Below are 20,124 nucleotides of genomic sequence, written 5' to 3'. Positions count from 1 at the left end.
GCGGGGCAGGCGCGCGGCGAGCGGGGCGGGGCCGAGCGCGTCCCGCGCGCGCCCCCCGCGCCCGAGTGCCCCGCGCGCGCACGCGCGCTCGCCAGGCCCGCGCGCGTGTGGCGCGTCCCGTCCCCTCCTGTCCCGTTCCCGTCCCGTCCCGCCCTTCGCCCTCCCCTCCTCCTCCTCCTCCTCCTCTCCTTCCTCCGCTTCCCGCTCCCGCCCTCCCATGTGGTGCCTCGGCACCGGCAGCGCTTCGGGTGAGCAGCGGGTGACCTTCGCGGGCCGGGCCGGGCCGGGCCGGGCCGGGGGAGCGGCGGCGGCGGTGCCAGAACTGAGGGCAGCAGCTGCCGGAGCGGCTCTCCCTCACGCACGGCGTTGCCCGCCCCGGGGGGAGGCTGAGGGGGCGGAGGGATCGCGGTGGCCGTGTCCGTGTCCTGCCTCCCGCCCGCGGGCGCCGGGGCAGCGGCGGGTCCCGCCCGGGAGGGCTCGCAGGGGAGGATGGCGCGGATTTGGGATCGGGGGTCCCACCTGCCCCATTCGAGTGCTCGGGTCGGGCTTGCAGGGAGCTGCTCACAGCCCTGCTTTGGGCCCCGTTGTTTATCCTCCGGCTCCTGTGTCCATCCCGTTCTGTGCAGTTATTGCGGGGCTTGTATCTGCCCTGCCCGGACTTCTTTGCGGTTTCTTTGATTTTTAAGCAGTAATCTCTTCTATCAGAAGAGGACGTGGCGTTAATTGTAAGAGAGGCTTTTTAACAGAGAGGGAGTGTCGGGAAGCTGACAACTCCGCCTTCTCAAGCAGAGCCTCGGTGGTTTTTTCAGGTTGGCTGCTGGGGGGAAGCTTCCTCACATCCATGTATAGAATAGAAACTGCACTGTGGGCCTTGAGTGAGGTCCTCGTGTGTTTTTCTTGTAACTGAGGCTGTTTGCACGGGTAAAAAGCAACAGCTGGCCTTTTATGCGTTGGCTTTTGGATTAATTTGTGTCTCTGTTTCTTCTTACTATGCTTTTGTATCTCCTGCGGTTTCCATTCACAGGTCACGCTGTGTAAAGCTTTTCTGTGTTAACAATATATTCATTCGAGATTTTTAACATGAATAACAGCGTCGTTATCAGGTCACTGCTCCCGGCTGACCTGGCTCGCAGTGGGATCGGGATGTGCCGTGTGTGCTGTCAGGTTTCATTCTGAAACAGCTCTTTCCTGATTCTTTCACCCATTTCAAATCCTCACTGCTGAGATACTTCTGTTGATGTGAAATTATACAATTTCGGCTCCCAGCAGGTGGATTTGCCTTTCCTGGCAGTAGAAGTGTTTGTGATTGTCTTGCTGTGTGGGCAGGGATGGGCAGAGAGTGAGGCATGTCCTGCCCTATTGGCACAGAGATGTGGTAGGAACCATCCTCCCAAAATTTTTAACTCAATGATATTTCTGAAAAGTTCTATGCTTCACATACTAGGAATATTTATTTTTTAATTTGTTTTAGTGTTTCCTGTACTCTTTCCAGTAGTGCTTTTCTCTCGATGCTGATTAATTGAAATATCCCGAGTTACTTCAGAGTCTCCATTCCATCAATGGAGCAGAAGAGAGGATGAGGCAATGCTTTTGCCTCAATCGATATTACATTTAAGTATAATGTGCTTGCCTAGAAAGTTGTTTTGGCACTCCCTTGGTGCAGCAGAGAGTTTGTCAGGCCAGACTTTGGACTCAAAGCAAAATCTACATCTTCAATTTTTAAAACAAAGTATGCCTTTCTGCTCATTTCATGTATTTATTTTTACCCTGTAATGGTTGAACCATCCTCGAGCCATTGTGGCTTCCTAGCATGCTTGTTCTAAAATTCAAGTGCCTATAATTTCTGTTTTGATAGTAATTTATTCCAGGTGTTAAAGAATTTTCCTTTTTTTCTGTATGTTGATTCTTAACTATTGGCTTTCTAGAAGTGCAGAGGAATGTTTTTGTTAATCTGACCACCATTTTGACTTGTTAAAGTCAAACAAGTTTATTTTAAAAAATAGTGTGGCAGAATAAGTGCTTTTGGATGAAAATAAAATTTCAAAACCCCCACAAATTAAATCACATTATTTTGGAGTGTGATGAGATTATTTGAGTACATTTAATATGGAGGGATCTGGAAATACCAGAAAATGTCTGAAGTGAACTTACTAACCAAGTGTTTGATTAATAAATCTGTTATTTTCTTAGGTGTACACAGATCCTGGACTTTAATTGAGTAACCTGTATCCCACTGACCAAGAAACCAGATTTAAATTCTCCTTTTTAGTAGAATTTGGGTGGGGTTTTTTTTGTTGGTTTTTTTTTTGTTTGTTTGTTTTTGTTTTTGTTTTTGTTTTGTTTTGTTTTGTTTTGTTTTGTTTGTTTTTTTCTTCCTCATTGGAAGAGCTCAGCAGTGGCTCCCTGTGCTCACTTCAGTAAGTATTGCTTTGCAAATAATACTCAGCTTGCCTAAAATATTGTTAGATTTAGCTCTACTTGGTGTGTTTGTTCAAAGAGAAATGATCCTGGTAAGGGTTTTGAGGGTGTGATTTCTTCCCAGAAAGGAGTGGGAGGAGCATTGCTTTGAAAACTGTAAGGAATAGCAGAATTGGAAGGGAACAGATAAAATGAGGGTTGGGATATATGTTTAACACACCAATGAAGGCAAGATTACAAAAATAAGCTTTCTCTGCAGCAGTGGCTGGAACAACATTCTTTCCCTCCTACTCTGCTCTCTCTCCTTCTCTCCATTAAGAAGATGAAGAGATGAAGTCTTCTGGTGGTTTAAACCCAAATATTGTTTCAGGCTCCATTCTGAGATGTGTTTATGTCAGCCCACACTGACTGAGGAGCTTTGCCATCGTGGCTCCATCGAGAGGACAGAGATCAGCGCTACTCTTTGTTTAATCAGTTCAAGTACAGTTAGGACTGGTTGAAGATGTAGTGTTGATGTAGTCCTGCCTTGTCATCAGTGGTGAAATGAATATCTGGTTTTAATTAGCATTTCAAATTCCTGCATGTTGTATCAGCTGCCTTTATGTTTTGTTCAGAATGAAAAGAGTTTAGCCAGGTTAACTTTCTTGGGATGCATTAGATGGCTTTTCCTTAATGCAGACACCAGAATGAGAAACCCCTTTGTGTTACAACCAGTGGATTTGCCCCTCTTGTAGACTTTAACTGCCTCGTTTTCCCCTCTGCTTTTCTCCTCAGATGACAGTGCGCCGCTAATGGGTGTAAGTAAATTAGATGTCTTGTACCGAAAGCTTCTCCTCACCAAACTTTTCATCAGAGGATGGGGAAAGCCAGAGGATCTGAAAAGGTGACTTGTTAAAAAGTAACAGCATAAATGATGTGTTACATTAAAAGAAAAAACTACAACCTTTGAAGTAGCCACAGTAATTGCTATTGTGTATTTAAAATACCAAAAATGTTTAAGTTGTTTCTGTTCAAGAGATCATTTGTTTCTTTACCAAGGGAGTAACTGGATTTAAAAGAAATCTTAAAAGGATTTACAATTTTTTTTTCTGCCTAAAGAGGCTCTTGAGAGAATGTCTGTGTGTCCAACTATATTTTTACTTGTTTATCTGATGACATACTTCAAACAGCATTTTCTTCCAAGAGAAAACTCGATGAATTTCTGCAGAAGACTTGTTACTGTTTAACTTTAAAGTGGCTCTTGCTATCTTTCTGTAACTTCCTAATTAGCTTTAGAAGTGTAAGATTTAATCAGCAGTTTCTCTCACAGCCCAAAGTAGTAAAGTCATTCTTTTAAGATGTCCTGAAAAAAATAAATAGAAGTACCTCTTAATTTTTAAGCATTTGTTTCTTTTTATTAATAACTATTGAGATTAACAGCTGGAAGTTGAGCATTTGTATTTCTTAAGTATAAAAATGAAGTGACAATATATATATTCCGCATTGTGCAGTATTTAAGTAGGAAGTGATAAACCTGCATTTAATAAGCTCACTCTTGTGTATATGAAAATCAATAAAGAAAACTTTGGAAACTACTGAAATAAAATTTTGTTCACTGGATAGCAGTAGAGTTTTTTGGGAGCTTGGGGTTTTTTTATGTCCATGTGAAAGATCTGCTTTGGAAATGGCACTTGGATGCTTTGTGTGTCTGTCTTCAGTTGATTTTTTTCCTCTTAAGAGGCAGAGTTTCCTGCAAAATGAGAATGTTTGCTTTGATTGGAATAACCAAAACCACTGTGGTTTGTTCTGATTGCAGCATTTCTGTATTCTGTTCCATGTGTGTACCCAAAATGGGATATTTTAATGTTACCAAAACCCTTTCTTTTAAAGCCCTTTGAGTTCTTGGTGGGACACAGTGTAGTTTCAGTGTCCCATCTCCATCTCCCTGCAGTCCAAGGGGTGTCTCTACACAGAGAAGCTCTGGCTGATGCTGCTGCTCAGCAGTGCAAGCCTTGCCTGGGCTCTGCAGGGTGATCACACCCACCCCAAAGGCAACAGAGGAATGTTGCTGCTGGTAACAGTGGTACCAGCTACAGTTCCTCCTTCTTCATGCAGGGGAAAACCTTCTCCCACCACATCAAAAAGGGTGGCGAAGCAGGAGGTGAGCTTGCTGCTCTGCAAAGGGGAAGAAAGTTTAGTTCTCTGTGTTGCCCCTGACTGAGCTGAAGGTGAGCTGTTCCCCAGCAGCCTGACTTCACCTGGATGAAGAAGGAAGAATATTACCTCCTCCTGACTCCTCAAACTGGCTTGTGAGAGGAGGGTTTTTATTTTTGTTTGTTAACTCATCCCTATGAAGCTCCATTATTAATTTTTTTATGCTCTAGGCATTGTCTGAGATTGAATGACAGACTACTCTGCCTAATCTGAAATTTTGTGTGCACACTCTTGACTCTTGATGTGATGAATGTTAATATCCTAACTCTTTCTCCTCAGCTCATTAGCAAGGGTTGAAATTCCTCAGCAGAGGCAAGATTTAGCCTTCGATATCCACCTAACTACAAGAAAATACATAAATGCAGTGTTTTTAGAAGATTTATAGTCAAACAAAACATCTCTTTACTTAGCTTACCCTCCACACGTCACATCTTTACTTTCTCAGAAATACTTACTGCACTTGCTGTTTTCTATAAGGAAAGCAAAGGCTTTCAAGTAGAGCTGTTTTTTGTGTGGTGATAAAGTGGATTTTCTCTCCAGTCTTTGGGTTTTCTGTGGTGTTGGGGAGGTGAACAGGTCATTCCTCTGTACTTTTCACTCAAAACTGTTCTACCTTGTCAGGTAAAGTGTGTATCTATGAGCATAGGAATGAGCAAGTTATGGAGTATTTAAGGTTGAAAGGGCCAATTCGAGGGCATCAAGTCAAAATCCCTGTTCAAAACAAAGCTGACTTCATTTCTTCAAGTCACTTGGCACTCCATTCCCTTGAAAGGCACTTCATCCCTTGAGGATGAATATCATTTTTAGTTTTCCTGGGCTATTTTTTTCATGTGCTTAACTGTGAAAACAATCTTTCACTTTGTTCCAGCAGGGATTCCTTACACTGCAGCCCACGACTATTGCCTCTTCAGTGTTCATGTCCTTCAGTAATCTTGTGCACCTCTGAGAAGAGGTTTGGTTTTTATTTTCATTTCCTCTGTGTGGCTCTGCAGCCCATTTATGTAGCAGAGGAAAGCAACCAGATTTGCCTCCTAGCTTCCTGTTCCCCAGCAGGTCCCTGAGACATTTTTTTTTAACTTAAAAGCAGCCCACCACCATAGCTACCTACCCTATGGTGGCCTGGTTCAATCTGTAAATGCAAAGCTGGCTTCGTAGCTTCTCTTTGTTTGTGGCTTACTTCAGCTCCTGAAATTTTATATAAATGTGTCTCTTCTTTTTTTTTTAGATTAAAAGTTGAATCTTCTCTACTTGTTTCCTTTCAACAGAATAGTTGAGTTCAGAAAGATTATTGGAAACAGGGAGAAATGCCAGACGCTGGTTTCGAAAGATTACCCAGTGTTCATTGACAAGGTACTTGACAGCAAAAGATGATCTGTTTTATCTATATTTTTCTTTCTAAGGGTATATAAAGGTGAAATAACTTGGTATTTAACACCAGGCTACTTTTATAGGCTGCTAGAAGAGAATGGGAGGAAATAGAGACTAGAGCAGTGCCTGTACAGATACTGTTTTGTCCTTTTTTTCCCCCAGTAGTACAATAATTGGGCAGTGAGATGTCAAATGTTAAAACTCAAAAAGTGTCCAAAACCTCGTCTGTGTTATTGAATATATTTAAAATGGGACAGCATTCCACCTTTCTTTGAATCCTGTAAAAGGTTATTTAATAAAAACAAAGTTGAAAAAAAGTGATTTGACCCTGTTGATAACATGTATCCCTATTTTTAGGAGCAAGACTCAGCTTTGGGGTTTTTTGAGCTAGTGTTTTATGCTATAATGAATTCTACTTCGAGAGATTTGCTTTCAGAGCAAGTTAAAGACTAACACTATATTTATTGCTATTGTCCCATTCTTTCTGCAGGTTGAGGGGCAATCAGACTGTAAAATCCTTGAGGGGCACTTCATTTCCCCCTTGGCTCATTGTGTCCCGGGTATCCTGCCAGTTGAGTCTCTTGTAGCAAGGTAAGAGAAACTAAGAGGTATTTCTGAAATTCGTGCTGCAGAGAAATAATGGTCTGTAAGTACTTTTATTTTGCAACTAAGTGGTTGTAAAGCAAACAATCTGTAAAATCTTATTCATATGAGAGTTCAATTTATATATTTAAAAAAATATCCAGTAGCAAAGTATTACTTTCTTGGTTTGGTGTTTTTTTGTTGTTTTGGAGTGTTTTTTTAAACTTAGAAATCATATTGTAAAAGCTATGGAATACAATGAGGTTTTTTTAATTACTGGGGTGTTTTTTTTTCCCAAATGAGGGGGATGCTGGAAATTAAGAACAGCAGTTATTGTTTTATATGTAGCAGGAGAAGCTGTTTATATCAAAGCATATTATGTTATATTTGAAGGAGCCATTCCAGCTTTCCATTTCCATTGAATACAAAAAATGTGTGTGTGTGATAAAGTAGCAAGCTTTTTTTACTGTAGCCAGAGAATCTGGTTCTTTTCTTACTTGGCAAACAGAACAAAAACAAAAAACCAAACCCAAACGAACAAACAAACACAAACCCACAAAGCAAAAAACCAACAGGAAAAAAAAAAAAAAAAAAAAAAAAAAAAAGGAAAACAAAACCACACATACACACAGACAAAAGAAAACAAAGCAAAAAAAGTATTCTCACAGAAAGCTGGAGGTTCCCTGACAGTGCTGGTTTCACACTAACACTTCTTTGCAGATGAAGAATGGGTTAGCAAAGGGAGCACAATTTCTGTTTGCTTTTAGTTTTGAGCTGAACTGTCATGATGAATTTTTTTTCCCCAGACTTGGTTTGTTTAATCATATAAACATAAAAGTTTATCAGCTCAAGTTGATCTTGATGTTGTAAATTTTGTCACTAATACAGGTTGGTGTTTTTACATGTGTGCATAAGGATGTGACATTGAGGACTGTGAGAAAAAGGTTGATAATCAAGAAATCAGTTCTGTTCCACCTCTCTGCTGGTTAGAGAAAGAAACTATCTGTTAATGTTATCAAACTAGTACCATTCTGGAAAATACAATATACTCATTGTTTCCTTATCTGTGTTGTCTTGTGCTTGGTAGCCGAGTTATGTTAATTGTAACTTTGGCCAGTGTTGTGACAGTTTCAAAAAGCTGTACAAATTTCCCTCAAGGTGGTACGAATGTATTTCCTGAAGTGTAACACTCTCGTAGGTAACAGTGCTCCATCTTGTGGGGAAAACAGTGGTGGCTCAGAAGGGATTTTTTTTTTTCCAGTAGTTTAGACTGTAAATAAGTAGCAGCAGATGACATTAGTTGATTGATGTTGGGCGTATAGAATAATTTCATGGTTTTTATATTGGGGGTTGATTTTTTTTTTTTTTTTAATTTATTGCTCATCTTAATCTTCAATTTCAGCTGTTGTGCCTTCAGGAGAAAAATAGCAATGGTGCCTAGGAGAGCTGGACATGCTTGTTTAGGCTGCTCTTTATCTGAAGTTGCATTTCTCCACTCTGCAAAGTTTAAATTGTGATGATGAGGTAGTAGTCTTTTTTAGGAACATGATCTTTCATCTTGGCTCCTTTTCTTGTTTGGCCTTTCTTCTGTCCTACTTTCAGATTCCTTTGTTTGCTGAATGTGTTCATAAAAAATGATGTTGCTGGATTGCTGGCAGTTTGCCTGCATGGGTTACAAATACTTCTGCTGTTTTGGTTTTGGTTTTTTTTAAATTAATTTCTCTTGATGCAATTCGCTAACCGATATTCCTACTCTGCTAAAATAGGTGTTTGTTTCTCACAGGTTTCAGTTCATCATACCCAGAAGATGGGATGGCAAGCACAGACCTGTGTGCATTCATTTAGCAGGCACTGGAGACCATGTGAGTGTGCACAATGTAAAATTGATTGTTATAGAGAAAGTCTATCAAATTTTGCCTTACCTTTACTGTTTGTACACCTTGTCTTTAGCACTTCTGGAGGAGACGCACATTAATGGCACGGCCAATGATTAAAGAAGCCTGTATGGCTTCCCTGCTGCTAGAAAATCCTTACTATATCCTTTTGTGGAAAACACAGGAGCTATTCCTAATGTCCACACTCATAAAATACCAACTTTTTGGCACCCAGTGGGTGGAAGAAAAGAAATTATGACCATTATGTGAAACACAATTCTATGGTACACAATTCTCAGGTAACTTCTGAGAAACTTGCTGTTACCACTTCAGATTTGGGTGGGTTTAAAAAAAAAAAAAAAAAAAAAAAAAAAAAAAAAAAAGTAAGTTTTGTTCTGTCACCTTGTATAATAGTATTATTCTGTTTCATTGAATAGGATCTCTGGTTACACTTTTTCCCTACCCATATATCTGACAGCAGTAAAATGTTGCAAACTGCATCATTGAAATAGATTGCATTTCATTTAGTGAGAGTTAAACACTGGGAGTTTAAATGCCAAATTTCAATTAATTCAATTCATGCTATTTATGCATATTATTTATTTTATCTGGTCTTTTTTTTAAATAACCAGTTTCGATAAAGCCTTTTTTACTTTCTTTAACTGGAATCTTTTACATGGCTGTAGAAAACCTAAGGATCAATTGTAAGTATTCATGTTACATTTATAGATTCTGTATTTTTAAAATACAGCTTTTCTTTTTTACTTTTTCAAGCTAAAAGTTGTCTAAACTTTAATAGCTTAGTAAGAAAAAAACATTTCAAAAGCCACTTGTAACCTGCCAGTGTGAAATTGTCTGCTCTTGGCTAAACTGCTTTGGGTGTTGTGTTAGGAGATCTCAGGGATCAGGGAAGTTTGCACAAGATGAACTCGCAGTGTGGAGTGGGATGCAAACATCTTGTGTGAGTACAAGCCAGGGCCATTTTATTTTCCTGACTCACAACTCCATGTACAAGTGTTATGTTTCAGTCAGCTCTGAATAATCTTTGCTCAGAAAGTGTATCTCCATTATGATTGCTAGGATTTTGCTTTCTCAAGATCTTTTAAGGATTTGCAGGCATATGAATAAATCTAGTGTTGATTAGTTGTTAGGATGCTGTGCAATATTCAGTATTTTACAGGGTTTGTTTCTCCAGTCAGTTTCTTAAATTAGGATTTGGAAGCCTTATTAGGCAGTCATGGTTTTTTACTTTTTACATTTTCCAAACTATAGACATATTATCAGAATTCAATAGGATATGTGTCTGAGGCAAAGCTTGTAGTCTCCCAATATTTCTGGAAGTTCAAATATGAGCTGGTGTTTTAATCCTTTTTATTCCTAACTCAGACATTTAACATGACTAGAAGACATAGAGAAGGTGTTTTCCGTAGGATTGTAGGAAAGTGACAGGAGAAAGCCTGTGCTGGGACACATCCATTGGAAGATTAATTTCCAGTTATGGGTAATCTGATGCAGAAGAATAAATTTAAAAACTCTGTTCTCAGTTGTCCAGTGTGTCAGGATTGTTTCAAGGTGGGGGGTGCTCAGTGATACCCCAGCAGGTGACTGTCACTCTCCAATAGAGGGTTACACAGCACCAGTCAAACAGGTGACAGTATTCCATCAATACAGCAGCTGCAGAGGGTTGAGGAATCTCATGAGGCTGTAGGAAAGGATTGCTTAAATGCTGCTCTGCAGGAGCTATGTTCATTTCTGTGTGACTTCACAGTGAGCTTTGTCCTTGTGCTTCAGAGTGTCACAAATGTGACGGTGGCACGCTGGCAGGAGCGGCCAGGAGCCCTTTGTAACCTGCCTGTGGTACTGAAAATACTCAGTCTCCCTCCCCTAGTTAGAGGTCTATTAGTTTTAGAATCCCTCTGACGGCTCAGCCAAATGGATTTCTACTTTTTTTGTGTGTCTTCTGTGTTTTAATGCTTTGCAGTACACTGCCTGAATTTCTCAATACCGTGACAAACTTCCCACTTTACAGTTTCAGTCTTACAGTGACACTGATGAGTGCTTCCAAAGCTGACATACTGATTGCTCTTCAAATGTTGTGTGCAATTTTTCAATGATGTAAAACAGGTAAATAAGAAAAAAAAAAAAACAAAACACCAAACTTGTTTCTGTATATGAGCTAGTGTATGCCTAGGACTGTATCACTTTGATTCTATTTCTAAAATATCTGTTAGATCTTCACAGGACAGAATATTGCTACTAATGAGATGCTAATGTTGGTAATTGTTTCCAAAATACCAAGCTGTCAGTGATGTTACATTAAAAGCATAGGCAGGTGCCTATTTCTACTCCTCATTTGGATAAAAAATTACAAGTGCCAGAAAATCTGGGCTCGCTTTTTCCTCCTGTTGAATCAACAGGAGTTCAGCTCCAAAAGTCTCTGGGATTGTGATGAAGCTGTTTATAAATTATGTACAGAATGATAAGAACTGTCAGAGTCTAATCTTAGAAAATAAACCCTCTCTTTTCCTTTTCTGGGGAGAAAAGACGGTCATGTTTAAAAAATGTCTCGGACCTGTTTGTGATGGGAGGAGCTCTAATTCTAGAATCGGCAGCTCTTTTGCACTGGCTAGAGAGAGAAGGCTATGGACCACTAGGGATGACTGGAATATCCATGGGAGGACATGTAAGCTTTTATATCTCCTGTTCAGTAATTTCTGTTTTAACTTCTCATCTGATCGTGTAGCATACGGAAATAATTTGTTTTACAGCGTTGATCTCAGACGTGCTTTAAAATAAACACTTAGAGTCATGAGAAACAAATTGTTGGCAATTCTCATGTTCTGTGGTGCTGAATTAGTGTAATCCTTAATATGTACTGACAAATCATAGCGCCTTTTGTCAGCCATCTTCCATCAGGCTTAATAAGAATATAAACTTTTCACATAAGTGTTTTTTTTTCCACAAGGGTGGGGGGCAGAAATGTTTGCTGAAAGAAAGTCTGCACTGATTGATTACTGATTCTCCCTCTTTTCCTCCTTCTTGCTTAAACCTTTGTGTTTTAATGCATTGTGTGAAATACCCCCTCTTTGTAGGCATGTTGTAATTGAGGTGACTTTTGGTGTCAGCGATCATTGGTACTGATCAGAGATTTCTGTGGTGAGGTGAATTACATTTTCTGTGTGACACTGTGCATACTCAAACCAAACCAGCAGTTTCAAGCACTCAGGTGCTTGAAAGACTAATACACAGTTAAAATGTTACTGCTTGTGTCCCTGCAGATTATCATAGCTCTGTGAGACACAGGTGCAAAACTTATTAAAACAACATGCCTTCTCTGTTTGTTAGGAGCTGTGTAAATAATGTTGGTAATGGTAGTGTTTCCCAAAAGGAAAATATTCCCCTAAAGCACAGCTTTATAACTGTAAATGTCACAAATGTACAGAGCACCTCTGGTCTACGTCAACATCACCCTGCTGAATCAGAGACTTCTGTGAAATAAGTGATGCTTGATGTTGATCCTCTACAGAGTGTTTTATAATGGATGGTTGTAAGCATTGATTCAGTTCTACTAAAGGGGAGAGACTTCTAAAGAGAATCACAACATAGATGTGTGGTGTTCTTGTAACCTTTTATTAATAAAAATAATTAGAATAGAATTATAGTTCAGTTGCAAAAATCCACTTATTAGAACATCTAGAACAGACATGAGGTGTTTTGTATTAATAAAATAAAACTTGTCAAGAACATATAGATGGAATTCTGTACATCAAACTTACTTGCTCTGGCTTTTTCTGGGCTAAACAGAACAGTCACAAAAATCTGTTCTGAGAACTGATGCAAAAGTAATAATTCAAACTTAAAAAACAGGAAAAGTGTCTGTTTAACATGTTGAATTACTTCTTCAAATTTTGTTTCTTGTATACAGATTTTGGAAGTATAAAATTCTAAATAGTCCTTCTCATAGATTTCCTTTGTTTTGCCTTGAAATAAACTTCCAAGGGCTTGGTAGAAAGCTTTATAGAAGTGTGGTTTTTTTTGTTTGTTTGTTTTTGGGTTTTTTTAATGATAGTTTTAAACAACTAATAACTTGTATTACTTTTTATAATTGTAATGATAATTAATGGATTATAAATAAAATTATTGAATTGTAATTAATGGAATATTTAGTAAATATTCCATTGAGAATTCTTATAACCAAATCCCCTTCTACCTTGAGATGGGTCTTTTCCAGAGCAATGTTTATTTTTTAAAAAATCACTGGAGAGTAGATAGTAACTTCTAAATAGGTGAAAGTATATCCAGCTGTCACAGTCCTTAACTCTTTGGCACCAAGTGTTTCATAAATACCATGTAAGCAAAGACATTGAATATGAGAGAATTCTTTTTACCATATGGTGAATTCAATATAAAAATGTGTAATAAGTGCCTTTGATTCTAGATGGCTTCACTGGCAGTGACAAACTGGCCTAAACCATTGCCATTGATTCCTTGTCTTTCCTGGTCAACAGCCTCTGCAGTCTTCACTACGGTAATGAACAAATTACAGAATACTTTTTTTTTTGTTAATATATTAGATTATGATCAGGAATGTTAAGTTAAAAGATTTGGGCTGGCCACAAGGCAGGTAGGATTCCATGTCCTGTGTGTTATAATATGTGCTTGTGCTTTGATTGCAATAATTCTGAGAGCTGTCTGGGAACAGAATTCCACTGAAAAAAAATCAGGAGAGGAACAGGTCGATTTCCTACATGTATCATTATTTTAGAATGACCTCTGGGTCTTACTTGTGTACTGAATGCTTTTGTTCATCATCTCAGGGTGTGCTGAGCAAGGCAGTGAACTGGAGAGAGCTGGAGAAACAGTATTTTACACAAACTGTGTATGAAGAAGAAATCATTCAAATGCTTGAATATTGTGGTGTAAGTATGGTTTGGTTTACCTATCTGCTAATGTGCAAATCTAACAAATCTAGCAAATAATGCAACTCCTTTTTACTTCCCCTAAAAGTAGATAATTGTTAGCTAGAACATACTGGCATGTTGTTTCTTTATGCTTTGATAAATTTAGTCTTTGAAGGAAAAGCCTGAGAAACAAAATTAATACTCTGGTTGTATAACAAGTTTAAAGTGTAGCCCTTACAACAAGGTTTTCCTTTGATCATGCTTAGTGTAATCTACAACATAAAATGTATTCTCTCAAAATTCTGATAAATACCTTTTATTTTTTCTCCTAAGATTCTTTCCTTTGTGATAATTCTTTCTCTAATGCCTCACAGCAGAAGAGGAGCTGAGCTGCAGATAGTTGTTACTTGGGCACTTGCCATTTTTAAGTCATATACATTCCAGCAACAGTGATGAAGAGGCAAAATTAAAAGAAGAAACATTTTTAAAGAAGTTCAGCTTGTGTCTCCCTAGTATTTAGAGACTGTCAGTTTTTCAGTCCTAAAAATAACATTAGACCTGGCTGCATATGTTCATTTTTCTGTTATTATTATTATTATTATTATTAGGCCATTTAAGCTCTAAATTACTGTAATTACAAATTCAGAGTTTATATAGAAAGAAAACCAATTGTTTATATCACAGGCTTGTATATATGTAAGTACCTCCTGCATTTTTTTAAACTGACAGAAAGGTAAAATTAAATTATCAAGTTATGATGATCAGGATTTAATTGAATGACCTGCAAGCTGAAAATAGAAATGAGCAGTGCTGGTAGTGTCTTTTTAAAATTTATTATTGTTTTTATTATGAGTTCATCTTAAAAATAAAATTAACCAAGTGGTTTAAGGGAGAAACCCTTAATTGTTGTCTTTGTTTAGACGGATTCTTTCAAGATGGGACAAGAGTTTGTGAAGAACTTCCCTGACAGCATGGACAGTCTGGGGGACATGGATGTGACTTCCAGAATATTCAGCTTTGAGTCCTTGAATGACACTGTATCTAAGGAATCTGTTCACAGCTTTGCCACAAATAGAAGTGCTCTAAGTGCCTCGTCAGAAAGACTCTTAATGCAGGATGCTCCTAAAATGCAGTGCATAAATCAAACCTTTTCCACCAGTAGCAGCAGCAATAAAAACTTAACCAGCCCACAAGGACACAGGATAAATACCAGGAGAAGGAGTGACACTTTACAGAGAGAATCCTTAATGTTCATGAAGGGAGTAATGGATGAATGTACCCACGTAGCTAACTTCCCAGGTATGTATTTCTTTGTTTCAATGTGCACTTTGCAAAGCTGAATAAACTATAGTGGAGGGAAAGGTATTTTCTTCATTCTCCAAGTCTAAACCTGTTTGCTGAAACATGGAAATATTGTGAGCATTATTCTGTTTACTACTCCATTTCCTAATGGTTTTTTTGTTCCTTCTTGAAGGCCAACTAATGACAAAGTTAATTAAAAGTTTGCCTCTCAGTATCTTTGCGCATTTTTCTCCTCTGCCTTGCTGTGGCTTTTTTCAGATACAAATTAGTGCAAATTAGAATTATCTAAAGGAAGAAAACACCTGTGTGATGTGAGTAATACCTTGGTCGATTTAATCTTAATTAATCTGCTAATAAAGTTTTTCAAGCAGAAATCTCATACTGACTTCAGATAGAAGCTCACCTGCATAGCTGAGCACAAAGCTTGAATGGTGTTGCTGGTAAAAACATTTTGGGGGTCCTTGTGCGCCGGTGCAGGCTGGTGGATTCTGTTTCCCAGAACAGGCATAGCATATAGGGGGAGCTGTAATCCAGCATTCCTTGGCGTTCAGGACAAACCCTTTCCAGCAACTCAAACAAGTGATTGCTCCCTGGAGCCGCCTTAAAAGGTTCCCCTGGAGTGGGGGCTCGTAATTCCTTTTGTGGCATGGCATGGCTTGGCTGTGCATGAACCTGCTGAAGGCACATCCTACGACTGACTTCAGACAGAGGTCTCTTTTAGTGTCAAAGCTTTCCTAATACTGAGCCCCCCCCACCTCATTTCTTAATTCTGGCATTCAGTATTCCATTGGTACAAGTGTTTAAGTTTAAATAAATGTTAAAAATAAAAGGAAACACGCAATAAGAGGAATCTACACTGGTGTAGATTCTTTCATTGCCAGCCAGAAATGTTTTGTGATGAGTACCAGTGAAGTGCTTTCCTTAAAGCTTTTAAAGTTATTTCAGTAGACAGGAAAAAGCCCTGTTAGTTTTATTCTATGCACAGACTTTCTTGTTTGTCTAGACTTATCCATATATCATTTAGCTGAGCACTGACCTCTCTTGGAACTTAAAAGGATCTGTGATCCTGATGCACTTGTCAAAGTGATGGAGTCCATTGTGTCAATAGTCTCCCATGTCTCATCATTCTCTGGGAGACTTTGCATCCCCTGCCAGGGTATCCTTGGACTGAGGCCAGAGAGGAGCTTCAGAAAATCTGCCTAATGCTCAGATTTCATGGAAAATTCAATGGAAGACTTGAATTTATTTTAGCATTGCATATTCTCTAGATATGATTTAGTATGAAAGAAGGAAGGGTTTAAATTACTTGTGACACCCCACTGCCAGACACCTTGGCTGGTCACTCTTTAACATATCACATATTTTCTTTTTGAAGGGAGAAATGTTCTGTGTTCAACATGATTTTGGTGCTATTTTTCTCAACATCGTATTGGTGTTAATCCTGCTAGTAATCTAATTGGTGCAGTTCTGGTTATGAGTAATAAATATGTATAACAGTATGTTGGGATTTTTATGTTGCAAGTAAACTATGTAGGAAACAGGGAAAAAAGTGAACATAGGCTGTACTTTCTGACCTCTTGTAAGAAAAGTTGTCTTTCTTCCTCCCTGAGGGGAAAAAAATATATGAAATTTCCACTCTGTTGGATTTCATAGTTCTTTTTTGCCAATAAAAAGGACTCTCAAAGAACTGACATGAATGCTATAGAGTTTTGTTGGTAAGAGGAAAGAATTCTCCTGTCAACTTCATAAGTCTTTGAGGAATTTCTGCTCTAGGGGTGGGAAGGGTAAGGGTTAGTTTGTTTTTCCACTGATGGCCTCACTACTGTAACATCAAAAACCAGATTAATTCTGCTGGAGACTTTAATAATAAAGCTTTGAATCATTTATTTTTTTATGTGAAAATAGCATTTTGGCAACAGAAATCTCAGCTGTTGTGTTTCTATTTTTCTCACCACAGATGAATTCAGTTTTTGCTTTGTTTTCCTGCAGTTCCAGTTGACCCCAGTTTAATCATAGTGGTACAAGCCAAGGAGGACGCGTACATTCCCCGCACTGGCGTGCGCAGCCTCCAGGAGATCTGGCCAGGCTGTGAAATCAGGTATCTGGATGGAGGTCATGTCAGTGCCTACCTCTTCAAACAAGGACTCTTCAGGTAAACTGAACAGAAAAGTTTAAAATTAAATCTTAGATTGAATCAAAATGAAAGCTTGACTGTAAATAAGTAGTACTTGCATGAATTCGTGCCATAGTAATATTAGGTGTTGATTTTCTAAAGACAGTTATGTAAATCAGTTTTATGGATGCAGTTCTGGAGTTTCCAAAAAGTTAAATACTTGTGCTCTTAATTTTAAAATACAGGGAATTAAGAAGACTACACACACCATTTAGGAAGTCTAAGAAACAACAAAAAGAACGGCACTATATCAGGTCAATGTATGCTGACCAGTAGTTTATTATAACTTCTGACCAGTAGTTTATTATAACTTCAGCCTTACTTTTATGATAGTTGCTCAAAAGTTTCAAGCTCTGTATGTTTCTTGAGTAGAAAACTCCTAATCCATTTACATTTCCACTTGCATTAAGGTTGGAAAATAGCCCCACTCATTCCTGAAACATAAATATATTACTAGATTGAAGTGAGAGATCCCAGAAATAAAGGAAGGGGAAAATACCACCTGATACCACATTTTTATTGAACACTGTTTTGAAATTGTGATGATAGCTTTGTAGATATATTTGTAAATATATGGAAAGGTGCCACTTATATCTGCTCTTTCCCAAATTATACAAATCCTCTTGTATTTTTCTTGTTTCAGACAAGCGATTTACGATGCGTTTGACCGCTTCCTCCAGAAATACACCATGTGATCTTCCTAATGCATTCAGACTGATCTCATTTGTAATTCAGCTTACTGGAACTCATGTTTGGAAAACAAGCCTCTTGTAGTGTTGAGCAGATGGTCACTGACTGTTGTAGGTAACAATTACCAGAAGTGGTAAAGTACCAGCATTGCTTTCATTTCAACCAGTGCCATTCTGACACAGCTGCTTCAGCGTTACCTGTGAAAAAACAACAGCAGCATCTGTCAGTGCATGAATGGTTCATGTACTTCATGCCTAATCAGATTGTGTGTTCCTTCAGTTCTGAATAAACTCTGAATCGTGTGTCAGTAGAAAACAGACAAATCAAGCATTGGAAGAATGTAAAACATGCTGTGGGGCTAAGCTGCTCTCTTGTGTTTGGTGTGGTTTTGGTTTGTTCCAGATACCTCCGTTACCTCTTCCTCATGGCCTTGCTGTTCCTATTGTGTTGTACTGTGTCTTTGCCAGCACTCAGCCTCTTGTGTTTGTCACTGCTTTTCTCTTCAGTTATGAATTGAAAATGAGCCTCAGCAGAAGGCTCAGCACCACATCTTGTGAAGAGAGACTTTGACAATTCAAGGAAAAGTGAGAGAGAGACGTTTTCCTTCAGTACGTTGGTGAAGTTTTCCTGCCACTGAATTAAACTGTGCCATTACAGAAGGATCATGTAGCAATTCATCAGCCAGGTTCACAAAACTGGAATAAGTGAAAATCAAGTGTCTGGTAATTACTTGTTTACATTCATTCAGTTGGATAACATAAGCTTTCAGATTTCTTTTCTTTTTTTTTTTTTGAATGATAGATGAAATATCATCATTTTACTTTCTAAGCACTGTCTGATTCTAAGCAGTTGAACTGACAGCAGATTATATGGTGCTATAAAGACCTGTTGGAAATACTTCAACAGATGTCCTTTCTAAAGTGCACTCAGCACTGATATGCAAAATACACTTGCACTGTATAATTTAAAAGATATGTGAGACTAAAGGTTATTGAAACAGTTAGGTTTGCTCCTTATTTTTCAACACTTGTCTTTTTTAATTGGATGGAAAATAAAGAAACTTGGATTTTGAACACACTTAAGAAAATCCAAAGTCTGTTGTTTCCTCTTTTGGGATCAAAAATGCCAACAAATTACAGTAGACTAAAAGGTTGTCAAGTACCAGCTGTGTGGGTATCTCTCCACTTTTTTTTTTTTTTTTTTTTTTGTAATCTCCTATAACATTCTTTTAAAACCAACTTGCAGAGAAGTTGAAAACTGAAACACTTCAGTATTTAATACAGTCGTGACCAGGATTACTTTGAAACAGAAAAGTCCATTTCTCAGGATGTGTGACTTCTGCACCTTCCCAGTCAAGCACTTTTGATCTCTGTGGTTTCTGTAAAGGTTTTTAGTAGGCAGAGTATGGAGCACACAAAGCTCAGTTTATATATTCTATTGAATTTTAGTCAGTAGACAGGATTAGTAACTGTGAAAATCATGATTCATTTGAAAATCAGGTGTGTTCACATAAGAATGAAGAGCAACAATTTTGAATAACCCAAATGATGTAACATACAAAATTACTGAACATGCAGAAGAAGTTCTAATCTGTTGGGAGTTAAATTGCTTCTTTCAAATATTTTTTCATAATTTCTTTGGACAGTGTTGGTTTTATATATGGGGAGCAAGTGTGAAGTGACTAGCACACTTAAACACCTAGTATTTGGAGGGTTTGAAATTAAATATTAGTAAGTTGACATATTTAAAACTGAAATCTTGACTGGTGTACTAAAAGATTAACAGGGTTTACAAGCATATTCATCAACTAAGAGTGTTTTACCAGAGCACTGTCTGCTGTTCAGCAGCTTTTGTAGCTCTCACATTTTAAATGTAATTGTGTGCTTTGTGTCCTGCTTCTGTTGCAGCTATGAGAAAGGGAAGATAACTGGTGGCAAGGGAAAGGGCTTGAATAAATTCAAGAGAGAAAAGGCAGATTTTGTAAAGGCCAGGAGTAAGCACAAAAAAAATCAACTATGCTACAAAGTATAACATGCCAAAGTCAATATTTTCAAAGCGCACAATACTAGGAATTACACAACTGATGGGAACTCTGCATCCTGAGGTTAGTGTCCCCGTGGTATTACTAACAAGGTTTAACTTACCAAAAGGGCACAGAAGGAGGTTTAGCCTAACACCACTCCTGCTGTGAGTGTGTCTTTTGGGGCAAATTCTACTCCTGGTTCTGAGGGAGTCTTGTGGGACAAGCAGTGAAAGACTGGTTTCTGACAAGAATAAGGAGTCACACTTTGCTCTGTAACTGAAGTCCTGTTGCCAAATGTGAAAGCCCAGTAAGCATTATTTAAGGAATTTCTCAGGTTAGAATAACAAAAAAAAAAAAAAAAAAAAAAAAAAAAGGAAAAATGAGCTCAGTGGTCTATTTCTGCCAGTTATCAGACATAGGGAGCTGGTCTGTGAAGGGGGAATCTTGCTCTGTACGTGTTTTTAACCCTTTGAAAACTGACTTTTTGAATCATGTTTTAAAGTTAAATCCTAAGGAAGTATAAATAATCCATTTTGATGTTAAATGAGAATGTGGTTTTAATCCAGGAGTTGCATGAGAGAAATATTGTAATAAGGTTTC

The 20,124-nt window shown here is 38.4% G+C and overlaps 1 protein-coding gene across 5 annotated transcripts; it reads left to right on the top strand.

Moving 5' to 3' along the window:
• Nucleotides 1-143: 143 nt before the first annotated feature.
• Nucleotides 144-19,904, top strand: ABHD18 (abhydrolase domain containing 18). 5 transcript variants are annotated; one of them, XM_083861208.1, is made up of 15 exons: nt 161-248; nt 706-809; nt 2,191-2,417; nt 3,193-3,301; nt 5,877-5,961; nt 6,470-6,570; nt 8,345-8,423; nt 8,512-8,598; nt 9,114-9,139; nt 10,980-11,118; nt 12,874-12,963; nt 13,253-13,354; nt 14,257-14,635; nt 16,628-16,790; nt 17,455-19,904. In XM_083861208.1, the coding sequence occupies exons 4-15, from the start codon at nt 3,210-3,212 to the stop codon at nt 17,504-17,506; spliced, it is 1,395 nt and encodes a 464-aa protein (XP_083717334.1). In that variant the 5' UTR covers nt 161-248; nt 706-809; nt 2,191-2,417; nt 3,193-3,209; the 3' UTR covers nt 17,507-19,904. The 5 variants fall into 5 exon arrangements, with proteins under 5 accessions (XP_083717331.1, XP_083717334.1, XP_083717332.1 ...); XM_083861206.1 differs by having other exon boundaries at nt 690-809; XM_083861207.1 differs by having other exon boundaries at nt 687-809.
• The last annotated feature ends 220 nt before the right edge of the window (nt 19,905-20,124 follow it).

Source organism: Zosterops lateralis (genome assembly GCF_965231275.1).
Source record: "Zosterops lateralis genome assembly, chromosome: 5".
NCBI lineage: Eukaryota > Metazoa > Chordata > Aves > Passeriformes > Zosteropidae > Zosterops > Zosterops lateralis.
The sequence above is the reverse complement of the archived record's forward strand: the minus strand, read 5'-3'. Positions and strand labels throughout refer to the sequence as shown.

Coding starts and splice junctions, on each gene's coding strand:
- ABHD18 (XM_083861205.1), top strand. CDS start 3,210: ATGGGTGTAAGTAAATTAGATGTCTTGTACCGAAAGCTTCTCCTCACC. Junction 11,119..12,873: donor GAATATCCATGGGAGGACAT/GTAAGCTTTTAT, acceptor CTTTGATTCTAG/ATGGCTTCACTGGCAGTGAC. Junction 13,355..14,256: donor AAATGCTTGAATATTGTGGT/GTAAGTATGGTT, acceptor GTCTTTGTTTAG/ACGGATTCTTTCAAGATGGG.